Here is an 18,359-nt window from a genome sequence, read left to right as displayed (position 1 = left end):
AGAAGGGCTATACCAGATACAAGAGATGACAGCTATGTGTTAACAGCAGCACTATGAACTGGCTGAAATGTCAGAACTTTCTTAACACCCTTGGACCGTGAGATGAAGAGGCCTAATTTTGAGCATAAGGGGGTCCTCCTTTTTGTCCTATCTCACTAGAAAGGTGTGGCAGACCTGCACTGATATGACCTGGGAAGAAGCAGGGGCTTTATGATATGGTAAAAGGAATTCTGAAGACATATCTACCCAGAAATCAACTGCTTGAAATGCCTGCCATTTCAGCAGCAGGATAAAAAAGTCTGATGAAGGCCTGCCTGGATGTATTAAGCCACATGTGTGCAAGACCTGAAACCTCCAATTAACATTGCAAAGATTATGCTCCTGCAGAATTTCTAATAATTTTATCAGGGCAAGAGTATGTATCCACAGTGGACAACTGTTCCCTGGCACCGCCTTGGCCTGCATCAACTAGGGAAAGCCCAGGGACAGTCTGAGGAATCTACAGAGAGAAAGGTCTCTAGTTTCAGTGTCTTGAGTACCTCAGGATACTGACACCATGTACTCTATTCATATTCATGGCTGGATGGCTCACATCAGCCACTTTGGTTTCTAATGGATCAGGAGAGAGGTAACTGTTAGCACCTGAAGCCTGCCTGGCAGGGAAAGGCTTGTTGTGAAAAATGTCCCTTTCCCCTTGAGCTAGTTTCCTTCAATGAAACAAGAAAAAAACCCCACATAGTAGCAAAGTGCTGTTGGCATGATATGGACAACGTTACACATTGCAAAATGTCAGCAAAAGGCAGTACCCTCAAGGCTCTGTCATAGAGGCTGTCTATGGAGGAGCCAGAAGGCTGCATTTCATACACCTCAGGAAGGCATATTGTACAGAACTGGAGAGCTGGAGAAACAGCTCATCATCTCCCAGATTTTTAGACAAGCTGTTGTAAATGCAGTTCAGAAAATTCTTTAAGCAGCATTAAGCATCCATCTGTGGAGGGACACGGCACCAAGCACAACTTTGCAGAAATGTGAACAGCCAAATGTGCACCAGCAAGCAGCAGAATGACTCTGGCCCAGATATCCACAAATGTCAGCAGCACGCATGTGTTGGTTCCCATCCTTATGGAGTCAAACACACCACTCAACTGATCACTGCAGATCTCAAGCTCGGGGGGTAGATTAAATAGGTTCTTACTAGTGATTACCTCATCCAAATATGCACAAGCAGCACTATAGCTCTGGGGACTGCAGAACAGTTAAGAATAAGTTAAATTCACAAGGAAGGTGGGAATCCACAGAGAGATTTTGTTAAACCTCACTAAGTCTCTACCTTTCTGGAAAACTATCAACTTCTATAAAGTCAATGTACTCAAATGACTCCCTGTGATTCTCAGTTGAGAGACTAGTGGGGGAGAATGAACCAGGCCTTTAAAATAACTGAACACTGGAGACAGACCCAGACAATGGGACAGATGGCTCCCCCATCTTATATTTACAAAACAGTCCTACAGTGGTCAAATGAGTTGTTGAATGTGGGCTGGTCTTGTGGCTGCCAACTTTCATTAAAGAGATGTGGGAGGAACAAATCATCATAGAAGTCCTTAACTTGCAGAGAACTCGTAACAAAATTTCTACTGTTTGCAAGAAAGGCAGCCTAATAAAACAAGGAAATTCAGGAACGCTGTCCAGGGAGTGGAGGTAAAGTTCTGTTTTCCCAAACAAGAGAATAGATTATTGGTCCTTTGTAAGGGCTATCTACAGCAAGCAGGCAACTTGAACCTTTTGGTGAGATAAGATGAAGGTCTTCCATACACAGAACATGAAAGCCTGGGTCCTACTTTCTGAATGAGGCGAAACACATCTGATGAATCACAGACTGTGTTTACATAGCCCTGGGGCAGGCAGGAGCAATGGGAAGAGGAGAGGCCCAACAGCAAATCAAGCTGCAGAGCTGAGTCACTCTTTTCAGAAATTCTGGGAGGCAATTCCAGTTAGGTCTGGTTGGGGTCACGGGCTGCAGCGGGCACATGGAACCACAGGGCCCCAAAGGTTCATAGTGGGTATCAAAGCACATGATACCTAAGGCAGAGCAGGAAGGAGAATTTTGGCACAAGGAGAATGCTAATGGTCTGATACGTTGTCCTGGTACAAATAATGCTTTAATAGAAAACGGGAAAACTGACATGATGATAGACAGTTTTGGAAGCAGAACTGTAATTCTATGGTTGATAAATAACTTGTGTCCCAAACCCATACTGGATGCGTAAAGGGTAAAGACTTGTTAATGCACAAAATCATACCAAAGCTTGGTTAGGTATCAGCAAAGCTTGGTTAGGTATCCTCTGAAAGAGGAATCCAGATGTAAGGCAGTTAGCTTTTAGCACTTCTCCAGGGCCTACCAAATCTCAGGTGTGCTTTTGGTCATATGTGGACTGTAATCCCAGAGCCAGCAAGTAAACTGCAATGCAGACTGCTTTCTATATAAAGTAAGGAACTAGTTGAACGTGGAACTTACAGATTTAGTCTTTGTAGACTGGAAGGAAAAATGTGCATTGGGACTCTCCTCTCATGAGAAAGCAGAAACAGGTAATTCAAGTGTACAATTATGACAAGGAAAGAAAAGCAATTTAATAGTTCTCTAAATTCATCACTTAGAACTTCTGCACAAAGAGCAAGTTGACAAAATCAATGTTAGGTACGTATTCATAAGACACTTCTTGCACAGGGAAGAAGGCAAAATAATTCAAACTGCATCAAAACTCCTGGGCTAGAAATTAATGCTTTAGTCCAGCAGTTCCAATGGAAAAGTTCCATGGAAAGACTCCCTGAAGTTAAATTAGGGTTAGTAAGATTTTTTGCTAGAGACTCAAGTTTCACTTGTGATAAGGGTGTGAAAAGAGAATTTTAAGGTGGAAATTTGATGCACCTGCTGTCAGCTGTGGAGGGAAGGCAGAGGGAAGCAAAAGGCCTTTTAAAAGTAAGGAATATTTAAGTGAAATGCAGATGATCTGAAGACACAGTAAGCTTGTAAACTGCAGTACTGGTTTTCAGGGAGGGAAATGTCTTTGAATATGGCTATCATGGCTGAGCTGGGAACCACATCACATGGAAAATGAAGCACAGGAGGGAGTTGAAGTGAAGGAGACAACAGCAATATCAGAGGCCAAGAGCAGCTGACACAGGGAGGTTACTACTGACAAAAGTGGGCAAAGTTACATTGAAATGCATGGCAGAATTTCACTCGAGATAACTGTCCCCTAACAAAACTTAAATAATCCAGTTCTTATACAGAGCAAAAAGGTTATGTTGAGCCAAAATGTTCTCTTTGGCTTCCCTCCAGACCTATCTGTCAACAGTTTGAATGGAAAATCAAACTTGTTTTTTAACAAGTTACCTGCACGTAAGAGTACATGTTCAACATCACGTTCCAGTTCTGCAGCTACAAAAGACCCAGTTACACACATGTACACGTAGCTACAGAACTGGGAAGGATTTATCCTCTGCTGTTCCCATGTACAAATAATGCTGCTTCCCAGACATAAAATGAAAAGCAGCATTTGCTATACGAGAAACATTCAAGGTACACATGCTAGCTGAGACACTGGGGTCTGTCCCTAATTAGTTTGTGATTTTGAATGTACTAGTAATATAGTCATTTGCCTAAATAATGTCATTTGCAGGTGTAATCTGGGGACAACCTGCACATTGTTCCGAGAAGAGTTTGTAAAGATACCTGGTATTCAGAGCCAGCTGGGCCATGCCTACATTAAACAAACAAACAAACAGATAGAAAGCTTGCTCTCTGAAACCATCTTGAAACCACCTTTATAAGCCACAAATAATTCCTCAGCATGCGACTGAATTTTCAGAAAGTGAGCAGAAATCAAACTGGTGCCTGACCAAAACATATAAAAGAACAGAAGAAAGAAAAGTATCTGTTCAGGAGAAACCAAATGATGCTAGCCCATCACAGTATGAGCTCTGGAAAGATGTCATATTTGTCATAACTGGGAATAACACTAAAAGTACAGGTCCAGATCATCCTCTCCTAGCAAAGCAGTGTGATGTGCCTCTGGATGAGGCTTTTAAGGTTCCCTATTAGAAGCTCACCGCACTGCTCTACTGATACAGAAGAAGGGGCATAACTGCCCTTCTGCATAGAATCATATCAGGCTTTATATGCCTCCACACCAATTTGTTGCTTCAGCTGTGCTCATACAACCTGAGCACGTATGTTCATATATTTAAAAGATCTCTGTATAAACATACTCGAGCAAAAAAAACGCTCCAGCTGAAAAGGCACATACCTGCACTTGTAGATCCAATTCCTGCAGTAAGCACAGAGCGTGGCGTGATCTTTACTGCATACTTGAGAAACTGAGATTTCCCTGTACCTGGGTCTCCAACCAACAGAAGATGCGATTCACCTTGGGGGAAAATGTTGATGTAGGAGTAGATAGTTCACATACAGGGAAAGATATACACAAAATGCTCAGAATCAAATAATACTTTTCATTGTTCACCTAATGTTTAGCGCTACATATGCATTACAATATGTAATCCTGTTTAAGACTGCACTATTTATTTGGTGTGATAAATATATTGTTTACTAAAAGGATGTAGTCATATTGCTGCATCCAAACCAAATATTTACAATGAAATCTTTTAAAAGTAGCAGCAGGAATTTAATGTACATCTGTAATATCAGCTCTTACATGTTAGAGTACACATTTCTCAGGCTCAGCTTACTCTTGAACATGAAACAAAAGGATACCAGGTTTTAGTTACTGTTCCACTATTCAGTTACTTGAATTATTGCAAAAAGGACTAATAAAACCAGCAGGTTGTTTTTCTTAACTGATTCTGTTACACTGCCAACAGTTACACAACTCAGTCATTTTAAAACAATGAAATTACAGAAGTGAGTGATTTGGCTACAGCAATCTCACTGAAGTGCTCTAAAATGATTTCATTGTCTTCTACAAAATATTAATACAACTTCAATTCAGACATAAAGTCTCTAACTTTACTTAGCTGCTGGAGCATTCAGAAAATCCTGTATCTGTATATACTGACATACTGTTTTAGAATCATTATGACCTACATAGATTACAACCTGCATACCACCTGGCACATGGCATATTTGCGATCTAGTAACAACAGAAGGAGAATCAGCAGGCAGATAACTTAGAGTAACAGAGCTAAGTGAGATGTGCTGACAATCACAGATGGAAAAATCTGGCATTAGGAAGTAAAATGAATCCTTTAATTTTTCCTTTCAATATAGTATAGTGATCCACATTAAGGAAACATTAATATTCTGTCCTTTGGTGCCAAATGCTGCTGGGAATATTCTACTAGAAATCATTTCAAAATGTCACTTATACAATAAAAAGTGAGTTTCTGTTTTATCTAAAACAACTGCCTTTAATGGAACCCTTAATGCCTACTTTTAGTTGGGAAAAATTAAAATAAAAAGAGGAAGTCTAGACACCCACTTGATTTCTCTGAGATTCTGGAAGAATACTCAGCATTAATCAAAAATTGTTCTCACTCAAGTAAACAGGATGATCATGCTCCAAACCCCACTGGCTTGATTTTGAAGGGGGGAGGCATGTGAGAGAAGGCAGTGATGGAAACAACCATTAGAAAGGATATGATACTATTGGAAACAATACGAACCTCTGATTCGAGTTCCGGTAGCATCGGTTCTCTGCACACCACCAGCAAGCACCATGGCTACAGCCAATTTCACCAGGTACAATCCAAAAACTTGGGGACATAAGCTAGCCAAAATTTCATTTCTCCCTAAAACGGAACAAAAAATGGCACTCAGCACTGCCCCACGAGTAAAATTTGGTTTCTCCTATGTACACTATCAAATAACTGCCCTATGTCCACAGTTCTGTGTACACTCAGAAATAATTTGGGTCTGCTTCCTGCTTCCTCAACAAGAGCAACAGGGCAGGGAGGAGATTCTGAGGTTTTGGGGTTTTTTTTGGAAACTGCACCCAAAGCAGTTTTTTGATCCAAACTTCCTTCATTATATCAGAGTTAAGTCTTCCACAGTCACAAGCAGCAAAGCCAATCCTATCACAGTTTAAGGAATCTATGGTCTAAATATCATGAGGAAAGGCACTAACAAAATGCCATCATGCAAAGTCTTTTGTTTCACAGATCAAGTGTAGGGTCTACAAAGAATAAAACATAAAATCTTCCAGACTTCAAAATATCTCATTTAATACCAGTGTTTGGTGCATTCAAGAAAACTAAGAAACCTTCTAACACTTGAAGAGCTTTGCCCTAAATCTGCACACCCATAGCATAGCTCATTTTCTCATCACTGTCTTGAATTTCCTCCTTTGTCTCTTCTGTGTCAAATGTCTTTTTTTCCCACCCTTCTGTGTCTCTTCCCAGCAACACAGTATTTCAGTCTTCTACCATAATGATGTTGACTTGGAAGGTCTGTGACAGAATTAGTTCTGTCCTTTGAGATTTTGACACTAACATCACAGTAAGGAATCACAGATTCAATGCTATACATAACTCCCATTGCTAGGGAATAAACAGAGTGACCACTTTTGAGTTGTTAACTTCATGTTTTAAATTTAGATGCAAGTACATGGTACTGATTGATGATTAAGGGAGTGGAGCATCTCCCTTATGAGGGAAGACTGAGGGAGCTGGGTCTCTATAATTTGGAGAAGAGGAGATTGAGGGGTGACCTTATTAGTGTATATAAATATATAAAGGGGGAGTGTCATGAGGATGGAGCCAGGCTCTTCTCAGTGGCAAACAATGATAGGACAAGGGGTAATGGGTACAAACTGGAGCACAAGAGGTTCCACTTAAACTTGAGAAGAAACTTCTTCTCAGTGAGGGTGACGGAACACTGGAACAGGCTGCCCAGGGAGGTTGTGGAATCTCCTTCTCTGGAGACATTCAACACCCGCCTGGACACGTTCCTGTGTAACCTTATCTAGGTGTTCCTGCTCCGGCAGGGGGATTGGACTAGATCTTTTGAGGTCCCTTCCAGTCTCTAGCATACTGTGATACTGGCAAAATATGTAGGCACCTAAAAGATGACTTGAGGCATATGTATTTATTGTGGAGATATTCTGAAGGAATTAACATCTTTGTCCAAAAATGAGATTTAAAAAACTTCAGTCAGCCACAGTGTAACCTGAGATTTAACTCCCCAGTTGCCTGTTTTACTTCAGATTCATTTGCCTTGTGACTACTGAGCAGCTTATCTGCTTCTTCCTAGATAGTATGCAGGAAAAATAGTCGCATAAATTCTCTCAGAGGCCTGCCATAGAAGTCTTTTTCAGGACATTGAATACACAGCATCATGAACTGATTGACACAAAATGCAGTAGTAGCTACCATTATCTCTTGAAAAGCAGTAAAGGTATACACATTGTGTTGTGAAATGGCCTATACCTTTACTCCTTAGTCAAATTTGATCTCACCCTCAGTTTCAACATTAATTCAGACAAACAGCTTGAAACAGACATCTTGGGCAGCCAGGGTCTTTCCAATTTCCACCTCAATTTTCTGGTAGCCACCTCATATTAATTTATTCATTCTGAACAGGTAATATTGCCTAAACCCACATTGCTCCCTGCAGGCTTCCAAAAATTGTCCTGAGAATTGAAGATTAAATAGGACCTTCAAAGAGGATCCTGAACTACTTTCTGAACAGTTCTATCCATGGTGATAAAAAAACGTTCTCATTCCAAAAGCAGGAAGAAGAAATGTTCTTGTTCCAAACAGCAGGAAGCTAGCAATTAAATTGCTTTCCAGGAAATTAAACTGCATTTCCAGGAAAGCATCTTTGTCGTTGACAAGATCTCCAATTTCTTGTGTGAGTGCACTAATTTTTAAGCTGACATGGGGAACATTCTCACCTACTTTTCCTCCTGTTTGTCTTTTAGGAAGGAAGACTGAGCCCTTCTCAGGGTTTTAAAAGACAGTGTTAGCCTGAGACAGGTTAGTGGCAGAAATCCAAGGATCCATTGAACTTCCACGCTGTTCAGGAGGAAGCACTCAGATTATGGAGAGGGACAGAGTTCCAGGCACAACTCATACTAACTCCTACGTGTTTAACTGCAGACCATGGTAAGTTTAGGAGCCGGCACACTAAACACTCTGGATGTTCCGGAAGCCATTGTGAATTGGAAGACTCTCTCCATATTTGATAGAAGGCTCTGCAGCACCTAAGTCAAAGGTTTAGGCATCCAAGAGTTAGGTTAAAGGTGAGATGTACTAAGCTTTCTGGTGAAGATTCACCACTTAATTTGGGATGCAGAGACAGTGAGTCAGATCTCTCGCCCCCGAGTCAACAGCTATGCTGAGTAAAAGCAGATCCAGTCCACACTATTTCTTTTAAAAGGCATGCTGCTTCTTTCTTGATTAAAAAACACTTTTCTTTTTTTCCTGATCAATATATTATTTCTCATTTCTTGTTAATAAATGTTTCAGAAAACACCTGACTAGAAGTCTCAAAAGATGGAAGATCAATGCAGTATGTTTGGTACTTTTTTTTCCAGTAACAATTTCATATTCCCATATTGGGGAAAATGTATTACTGGATGAATGAGTCGTGGGATACAATAATGGGGCAAAAATGAGTTTAGTTTCTGTATTTTCACTCCTGATTTAATCTCTATCTGATCATGTGTCCTACTTAAAGTCTTTCACCTACTAACCTGCTAAGGGATCATTCCTATGCCTTTCCCAGAAGTCTTTAAATTCCTTGCGGACTTCTTCATCTATTACGACCCCTGCCAGCTGCTCATTGTTTACTTTAACATAGTTGGCTTTCAAAACAAGCTCCAAGTCACAGCGTGCACCCTCGTGGAAAGGTTTCCACCTCTGCATTACCACTCCATACACTGTAATGTCATCTCCTGGAAGTAACAACAGAAATTAGTAAAATAACACCTGACTTGAGGTATATAGATGTATGAGCTGTAATGCACAACAATGCAATTGAGATCCTCTTGTTACAGTTAATAAGGTTAAAAAGATCAAGAAAAAGCAAACCTGCAGTTACTGCAAGTCTAAAACATTAAGCAGCTTGCTTGTGTCTACGGTAGGAAGTTGCTATGTGGTTTTACTTCTGTTTAAGGGAGGTGAATACTTCAAGGTATAGCTCTGCTTGTTTCCTCATTTAGAAAAGATGAATTCATGGTCAGCTGTAGAAGCTCTTATTTCAATTAGATTTATTATAAAAAATTTTAATCAAAACTTATTTGACTTCTGGTAACTTCAGTAATGAATTCCAGAATCACTCATTAACATTCTGGCCACAGTGTTCTTCTGAGAAAGCACAACCAGAAATTAATTTCTTGTGAGGATGTGCCTATATGAGAGGGTTTTGTCACTTCTTCATACACCCTCCTCACAATTAGCTTCCTTTTTGAATGCCAAGTAGCTTTCTCCACCTGCAGCACTCCTTGGATAGGAGGTCAGGTTACCTAGCTCTCCAACCTACAGAGACACACCACATGCTGTGTGACAATGTGGACCAATCTCCTCAAGAGGTTTGGTGTTTCCACACTGACAAGACTTAACCTATTTTCTGTGTGGCACAACACATTACTTACTGAAACTGGTCTGTCAAACAGTTAAGATGTAACATGGGGATGTATGACACTTTCTGTAGTACTATTCAACTGCCATGCTAACATCCAAGCTGAAACAGCAATGTGAGAAATGAACGTAGCTCACTCAAGAAGCCTCAGCACTGACAGCCTACTTGGCAAAGATTCACCTCAAACGTAAAAATAAAAATGTGTGTGGTACAAATGTATGAGGTATATGCTGTATCCTCACCAGACTTGCAACTGTCCACTAGGTCATCTTCTAGAACAACCACCATGCAACGAGGGATGCTTCCAACAGACAGTCTTTGAACCTAGGAGACCAAAGGAAAAGCACTTTTTTAAGAACAGCACCTTTCAAAAGCCATTTATAGCTGCTCTGGCTTCAGGACCTACATTCCTTTCCTGGAACTGAGGTCAGGACTCCTTTTTTCTCACAAAACTTACACAGTATGCACAGTGTACATGCCACTGCTGCCATGAATTTACTGAGGGAAGCTTAACGCTTATGTTAATGAAAACAGGATTGGGCATTAAATTAACTGAAGGTGCTTAAACCTGGGAGGTGCTGTGTGTTTTCAGTATCTTGCTGAAGAAAGCTCACTAAACAAACTCATTTGAAAGAGGTGGGGGTTTGGGTTTTGGGGTTCTTTTTTAATAATTTGAGATAGTTTTAGGTACCTGTTCAATATGCAAAGTTTACTTTGGGTGCTGAAGCACGTCCATGGGTTAGATAACCTTTCACTGAAGTATATACTGAAAGATTATTCTATGTATTTTTCTGGTGCTTAACCATAATTGGACAGGCTGAGATGTAAGTTTACACCTGGGTGTCATGGATTAAATCAACAACAGAAAAGGAAAAACCACACACAACCAGAAAAACGTATATTGACAAATGTGCCAGTAAGACCTGTAATTCTCTTTCTTTTCTCCAGAGCAAAATCTATAGTGTCTTGTCACTGTCTATTTCCAGCTAGCAATCTTTCCATTTACACTTAAAGGCTGCAATAGTTTTTAGAGTATCCACTGCACAATTACAACAATAAGAAGTACCTTTTCATGCCGCAGCACATGGTTGTACATGCTAGAATTCTAGATTTATTCACTCCCTGGTGCCTAGGAAGGTTAATTTCCCCCTTGTATATTATCTAAATGGCCACAAATAGTTCACATCACTGTCAGTACTGGTGGCATATACACAGGTACTTGCTGAGCTCAATAGGAGACACAAGTGAAATTCAATCCTGGTTAACTTAACTATGCTTAATAAGCCCACGCTGCTGAAAATCCTTCCCGTCATAGAGATCTGTGCGTCACACAGAAAGCCAAAAAAGAAAATGTCTAGAAACCGTATGTCAGAAAAAATCATTATATGAACATGTAACATGGGGCTTTTTACTAGAAAGAGTTTTATTCCCTTATATTTTTTCTTATTCTGAACTTTTAAGAGCTTCATTTTGAATTTCATACATTTCTGTTCTCATACATACATTGCATGTAGATTGGCACCACTATCCTCTTAATCTATAAAACTAAACCCCTGAAACAACTGAAAATATCTTAGAAAAGGTTTATGAAAGAGATACTGAGCACATTAAAACCAGAAACATTGCCTGCAATATACCTTGCTTATTCTCAATATTCATACAGTGTAGATTTTCATGTGCCAGTTTTATCTCACTGTAAAAAGAGGCCCAGTTGTTTCTTACTCCTCCAGCTTAGCTGTACTTTCACTCAGGGCTACCTTCAGAAAAATGAATGGAAATTCTGTAAGGTTCACATATTCAATAATTGTTGAACTCAGTACTGGCTGAAGGGAAGAGACATTTGCAGATACCATGTATCTACGTTCCTGTGTAACCTTATCTAGGTGTTCCTTCTCCTGCAGGGGGATTGGACTAGATGATCTTTTGAGGTCCCTTCCAATCTCTAACATACTGTATTGACCATACTGCACCACAGCTGGCCTTGGCTACCACTGGGCTAGCTTTAGTCCTTAAAAGCAGTGTTGAACATCAGCATCATATACTATAAACACTTAGAGAAACAATGCACACTTGGTGTTGTAAGGATGTGACAAGGAAATTTCATCTAAGCACTGACCCTGGGTGTTTCATACAGTATTGAATGGAGTTACCTAATAATGCAAGTCTAGTTAACATGTGCCTACATTTTTAACTCTGACTGGACATCTCTGACCAGCAGGCTGTCTGGCCTCTCTCATTTTTCTCAGGCATTTGTTTTAAACAGCAACAGAACCTGTAAAATTTTTCAACTTCTCTTTGCATGTCAAACTTTCCAGTGGAAATGGGATAAATTTAATTCTGACATAAGCACCAACAGTATCACTAATATAATGAGTTACCTTATTCCAGCAGGAAACTAACACCTCAAATGCCTTCCTGAGTTAATTCTCTTTGTACTTGGCACACCTATACCTTAATATCCTCCTCTTCCCCCCCCCCTCTTTTTTTTCTTTTACCTGTTCCTGAATTTTGATTTCTTGATAGTCTCTGCAGCAAGCAGGAGAAGAGGTTGTTCCAGAGAGACAAGTGAACTTGGTTGAGTTGCAGCCTTCTTCATTCAGACAGGATGATGGACGACAGAATGTGTAGTACTGCTCAAAGTCAGCCTTGACAGCAAACACATGCTTGCACTTATTGCAGATATAACTCCGTTCAAACTCCAAAACTTTCACCAAACTGGTACGTATGACAGTCCCAGTAACAGACAAAAAGTGACCCACATCCCTGGCTTTAGGAATGTGCTCTCGAGTCAGCTCTGGGCAAACAGGCAAACCTGTTAAATAAAAACAAGTGCACCATAAGGCTAAGCTTATAAAACATGGAGTTATAATGCAGTTAAACAGAAAGACTAGAAAAAATGCCAGGCATATTAACAGTAGACATTGTTATTGCTGTTTCATAACTGTGATTCAACAATTCATCTGTTGTAAAATAAATCTGATTCACTGGCCTCAGTTAGTGAAAATCATCAGGCACTGAGCACTAACAGAAAATGTTGCTATTTTACTCTCCTACCCTTGCCAAGGGCTGAATAGTCACAAACAGTTTCTAGTCATGGAAAGAGATCTGATGTTCTCAGGTCTATTAATTAATTTAAATGATATTTAGAAAAATACCATTTATTCTGCAACTGGTTTATCTGAATTGCAGCATTTCAGTTATGGTACTTAATTGTGGTTCAGTGTTATTCCCGCAGGTAAACAAGTGTAACTCTTGATTTTATGTGAATTCTCAGGTCTAGGCAAATTTAAAATTTCTAGTCTGTGAGCATCTGACCTTAAATCATAGAATGGTTTGGGTTGGAAGGGACCCTGCATACCAGTAAACCTCAAGCACAAGGAAGATGGCATAAAAAGAATATAAAGAGGTTATGAATGCAACGAAAGCAAATTCACTTTATGATCAAATGAACAGTGACAGAACACTTTCCACTTGCTCTCCTTTAATTCCACCCCAGCAGTCAGCTCTATAGTGTACCCATCCCACTCCAGCATTCACCTGTGTGGCCACCACAGCGACTGAAATCCTCAGGAAAGTTCATCCACCTCAATAGCCTACAAAGTGTTTATGAATAAATGATCTCTGATATGCACACCTGAGGATAGCATCAAAATATTGCCTCTTCCTAAGTTAGTATATGAGCTATAAGACACTAAAGATTATCAACTTAAAAAGATACTGTCTGCTCTTAAAATAATTTCTCAGCTTTACTTCCAAAATAATGTTTCTAATGGGACCAAAACTATTTGTGCATTTAAGTCAAATCTTCTCAGTAGCCTTGGCTGCTAAAAAAAGGACAACATGTAATTATTTCAGTGTTCTCAAACCTGAATGTTTTATAAGGGTGGTGAGGCATGGGCACAGGCTGTGCAGGGAAGTTGTGAATGCTCCATCCCTGGCAGTGCCCAAGGCCTGGCTGGACAGAGCCTTGGGTGACATGGTTTAATGTGAGGTGTCCCTGCCCACGGCAGGGGGGGTTGGAACTAGATGATCTTAAGGTCCTTTCCAACCCTAACTGTTCTGTGATTCTATTTCTATATGATTTCAGGCATGCTGAAACATTTTGTTTCAATTCTTTTAAGCCAAGTGTTTGACCTTCTGCTTTTGTTTAAAGAAAATATTTTAAAATATTCAGCTAATTTTAAAAGGTAAAAGAATAAAGTAAAAAAAGGAAACAGAAAAATAGAAAGGAATTAAATATTCTGGAAAAGAAATGAGGTATTATATAGAACTGCAAACAGATTTTTCTGGTTGATCGTGACAAAGCTGGTTACATATTTTATCAAACCTGCTGAAAATTCTTTTTCTCTCACAGGTTTGCATTAAAAAAAAAAAAAAAAAGGAGGACAAAATCCATTATTTTTCCAACCATTTTTGGTATCTTTTTTCCTAGCTCAGTATTGGTGTAGCTCAACAACCTTTGCAAAACACAACATATCTCACACTAGAGAGAGCTGCAGCACTGTTGTCAGGACATAGGTTACATCATCACTACTGAAGAGACCAGAGTCTGTGTGGAAAACAAAGAGCCTTCATTCCAGTCATATTTGACTGTTACACAAGTTCTTTAACTGAGTATGTGCCTCTTTGCATTAGCTTTACTGTATTAATAATAACAAATAACTATTAGAAGCAGTTTGGCCATCAGTAACAGACACAGCGGTGCTCAGGATAATGGTGAGTAAGGAAAAATCCTTCAACAGATTTGTAGCAAAAGGAGAAATTATACAGTCAAATTTCTACAATGCTAATTCAGGCAAAGAACTTCATCTTTTACTTTCTTCAGCAAACCTGGGGAAATCATCCATTATTAATCACTGCATATTCAGACTCCCCAGATCCTTCCTTGAACTCCCAGGTGCCCTGTCCGTGTTGGCATGAGCATGCTCAGGATCCACTCTGATACCTAGCACATGAAAAAACACTTTTCCTCCCTTCAGTCAAAACCTGACATGCAGACACCCTCAGCCCCACTCCAGGTAGTTGCCTGCTCCTCCCGCTGAGAAAAGTGCATCCCCTTCTCCTCATTCATGTTGGACATTCAGTGGCACCCCAAGATGAGACTCTTGAAGGTAATCAGAACCCAACAGACACTTAAAAGATAACAGTAGCATGGGAAAATCTCGGCAGAAAAAAAAAGCCTATAGATCATCTTACTGCTTTTTTTTCTTCAGCAGCTGGCCTTCCAGTGGTACAGAGCAAACCAAACTACAGGGACAGATGTCACTTTGATCCAGCGGGACTACACAAGGATAACCACCCTCTGTTCTTTATCAGTTTCCCTCTGGTTTAGTGGTGGAGTAATGTGTGAGTCTGCTGATTAACTTCTTTCATCACTCACTAGTCCAACTTGCTTTTATCAGTTCCTAAAATATTTGACCAAACATGGCTAATTTTGCCTGAGGTAGATTAGGGAATATTAAGACAAAGCATCACTCTGGGAGGAACCGTCAGCTCCAGTAGCAGGTTGATAACAGGAGCAAGAATGTCTTAAAGCCACCACTACTCATGCAGTGATTGTCTTCCCCTTCTTGTACTCCCTTTTAATACTTCCTGGTAGCTTATGAACTAACCATACTCTGAATAGAAATAACCCTGTTTTCATGCTGAAGCCCTGAATGATGAAAACGCATCCTAGAACACTAGGGGGAAAGTTTTAATTCACTGCTACTTTTGTAGGTACAGGTTGATGCCCAACATTTCAACTTCTAGTACAACAAAGAAGCCACCCTTGTACACCACATATTCAGCAGTTTTGTACAAGCTCCTTAACACATTAATTGGTAGCAAGTCTCCCTAAAACCCTGGAGAAGGTAGCACTATAACAGATGCAGGCAATTTCTGATGTGTTTTTATGACAATATTTTTAATAAACTTGGATGAAACACAGGCCTATTTAACAAGTGTGATTCATCCAAGTTCAAGCTGTCAAGAGACTGAATGATCATTAACCACTCCAACTCAGGGCAGAGGAAGGAAACACAAGTTGCCAGCTCCTAGCTTTGCAGACTATTGCTTCGAATAGCTATACCCAGAAGTGACTGGTAAGGTCACCAGTGCCATCACTGTGCCACCCCACAACAAGCAAAACAGGTATTTTAACCCCAGAACCTGCACCCCACACTTACTATACTTCAAAGCTACTAAAGGTTTCCTAATAATAAAGAATAACAGCATATCAACTTGTAGTGAATAAAAAGGACAAAATCCTCTAACAAAGATCGATTGTTTCAACAGTTCATTCCAATTTTATAACAAGTAATTTTAGAAGAATTAGTTAAGCATAAAATTTGACAATTTCAGTGGAATTGTTACAAGACAACTCAGAATTCAGACTTTGCTCCTTCTGGGAGATGGCTGGCGCCAGGAAGGTCTATGAACCAAGTGACACGGTAAAGAAGTCAACCTGCAGGAAGATCCATGAACACGTATTTCACTATTTTTCCTTTAGACCTTCTGGCTAGAAGAGAAATCATGTGAGACCAGCCACTGATTTGCGGAGTCCTTATGCCATGGATAGGCTTTAGTATGAGTACTGATCCAATGCCAACCATTGCACACATGCCACTGGGGACGGCCACAGACTTTTCCCAGGTTGGTCTGCACAACTTTGTGTGTTTGCATGTGTTCTTTTCTGTTTAATAAACACCATGCATTCCCTACCAAACCACAAGCATTAGAATCATAGACTCACAGAATGGTTTTGGTTGGAACCTTAAGATTAGCTAGTTCTTGACCCCTTGCCATGCGCAGGAACACCTTCCACTAGACCAGGCTGCTGAAAGCCTTGAATGAAACTTGCTCCTTCCCATGATATCCCCATACTTTATTATGGAGTATGGACATTCGGCAGTCACGGCCACTCACCGGACACCCTGGCGTGGAGGTTCTGCTTCAGGCTGAGCTGCGGAGAGCCCGCAGCAGCATCCTGCAGCGCTGCCAGGGCCGCCCGGCGCAGCGCGCTGTCGAAAACCGTGAGTACCTCGCTGGGGAAGGCGTTGAAATACTCCCCGATCTCCATGTTGGTCTCAAAGAGCGTCAAGGCATCGACAACCACAGGGTAGTGCGCCTCATCGTCGGCCTCCCTTAGGATGCCCAGGATGTCGTCCCTGTGGTGCTCCATCACGTAGGACTCGAACACCTGACCGATGAGGTTCACCTGATCCGCGCTCAGCACCATGGTGCGCTTGCCAGACACGGTGAGCACCGGTTTTCCCGGTGAGGTCACGGCCGAACGGGAAACTTGCGTTTGTCCCACTGCGGGAAAAGCCCAGAGCGAGGCGCGGCGGGGCGGGGCGGGGCTGCCGCGAGCGCCCACCTTGGCCCCTCGTTGCCGCCCGCTCACGACCTGCTGGCGGGTGCGCGGCGGGACCGCAGCGGCCGCCAGGCGCGCGCCGCCACACTCCGCCGCCGCCGCTCTCAGGCAGCTCCCGCCAATCAACCGCTCCGCCCCGGTCTGTCCCAGCCAGCCAATCAGCTCCGCCCGCCGCCTGTCAGTCACACCCACCGCCCCGCCGACTGACCCCGTCAGTCAGTCCGTCAGTCCGTCAGTCCGTGCGACGGTGACGCGCTCCCCAGGGTCGCCCGCCGCGGCGCGCAGGGTGGGGTCTCCCCTGCCCTCAGGCCAGAAAGTGAAACCGCCCGGCCACCCCCTTGCACGGGGGCGGATCCGGGGACCCAGAAGCAGCTTACCCCACCCGTCCCTAAGCGGTAGCAGGCGCGGGGCTCTGCAGCGCTCAGCCAGGCCTCCCGCTCCCGCCCAGGCCGCCACCAGCAAGGCAAGGTTTGAACGGCAAGGTCCCGCGCTGCGAGGGAGGTGGGGCCGAGCCGGCCGTGAGATGCCTCTCCCTCCCGCCCGCCCGCCCGCCCGCCTGCCCGCCTGCCCGCCTGCCCGCCTGCCCGCCTGCCTGCCTGCCTAAGGAGCGCTGCCCGAGGCGTGTCCCGGCCCGCCTCCGGGCAGCGCGGGATGCGGCTGCGGTTCAAGCGCCTGCATCGGCGGCCCTATCTCCCTCAGGCCCACGTGGGCAGCGCTCCGCGGCCGTGCTGCTCTCTCTCGGTACCTGCAGCACGGGCCGCTGCTGCTCCTCCAGCCGGGCTCCCGCTGCAGCTTCCTCACCCAGCAGAAGAGGCTCGGTCCCCGCCCCCTACGCGCCGCTTCACTCCCGGGCCCGGCGGTCCCCGAGCGGGGCAGTGGAGGAAGGAGCGGGAGCGGAGCCGCCTGCCTGCGGGGCCGGGCACGGGCACGGTGTGGTAGCAGTGGCGCTTCCGTCAGGTGCCTTTACGGTCCCTTACGCCGGGCTACCGCGGAGGGCCGGACGCCCGGCAGTAGGTGGAGGGCGGCAGGCTTGGCTATCCGCCGAGTAGCGCGGCGCCCTGTGGGTGCAGTAGGGTGCTCCGTGCGGGGATGTCTCGGGTGCTCTGCTGCTCGCGAACAGAAGGTTCTCTTTTCAATGGTACTGCACGGTGTTTATTGCCGAAATACCTGTCTCCTTCCCCCGTTACAAAGGGACCCTGCTCCCGTGTGCAACACGGCAGGATTGCAGGTGTTGCGAAAAACGGCTGCTGTGCAGCTGGGTAACCCCAAGGTACCCGAAGCTCCTATTTGTTGATGCTTCCTGCAACCAACCCCTCCTCAATTTACACATCCCATTAGATCTAAATTTGGCCTCTTTAAAGCGAGCTCCCTAACAAAGCAGTCAATTCCGTCTTCTCCATGAGGGTA

At 43.0% G+C, this 18,359-nt stretch overlaps 1 protein-coding gene across 3 annotated transcripts in view; it reads right to left on the bottom strand.

The window, feature by feature from the left end:
- MCM9 (minichromosome maintenance 9 homologous recombination repair factor) overlaps positions 1-16,829 on the bottom strand; it is a 50,424-nt gene extending 33,595 nt beyond the window's left edge. For all 3 annotated transcript variants that reach the window (XM_061378340.1, XM_061378341.1, XM_061378342.1), the window contains exons 1-6: positions 16,505-16,829; positions 12,094-12,410; positions 9,841-9,922; positions 8,712-8,912; positions 5,683-5,808; positions 4,308-4,427 (exon numbers count right to left, since the gene is read on the bottom strand). In XM_061378340.1, coding sequence (XP_061234324.1) covers positions 4,308-4,427; positions 5,683-5,808; positions 8,712-8,912; positions 9,841-9,922; positions 12,094-12,410; positions 16,505-16,817 — 1,159 coding nt within the window. In that variant the 5' untranslated portion in view covers positions 16,818-16,829. The remainder of the gene's footprint in view (positions 1-4,307; positions 4,428-5,682; positions 5,809-8,711; positions 8,913-9,840; positions 9,923-12,093; positions 12,411-16,504) is intronic.
- Between the last annotated feature and the right edge of the window lie 1,530 nt (positions 16,830-18,359).

This window comes from Neopsephotus bourkii, unplaced genomic scaffold, assembly GCF_033783945.1.
Source record: "Neopsephotus bourkii isolate Nb327-2 ecotype Australia unplaced genomic scaffold, CSIRO-AGI_Nbou_v1 NB_1765, whole genome shotgun sequence".
Lineage (NCBI taxonomy): Eukaryota > Metazoa > Chordata > Aves > Psittaciformes > Psittacidae > Neopsephotus > Neopsephotus bourkii.
The sequence above is the reverse complement of the archived record's forward strand: the minus strand, read 5'-3'. Positions and strand labels throughout refer to the sequence as shown.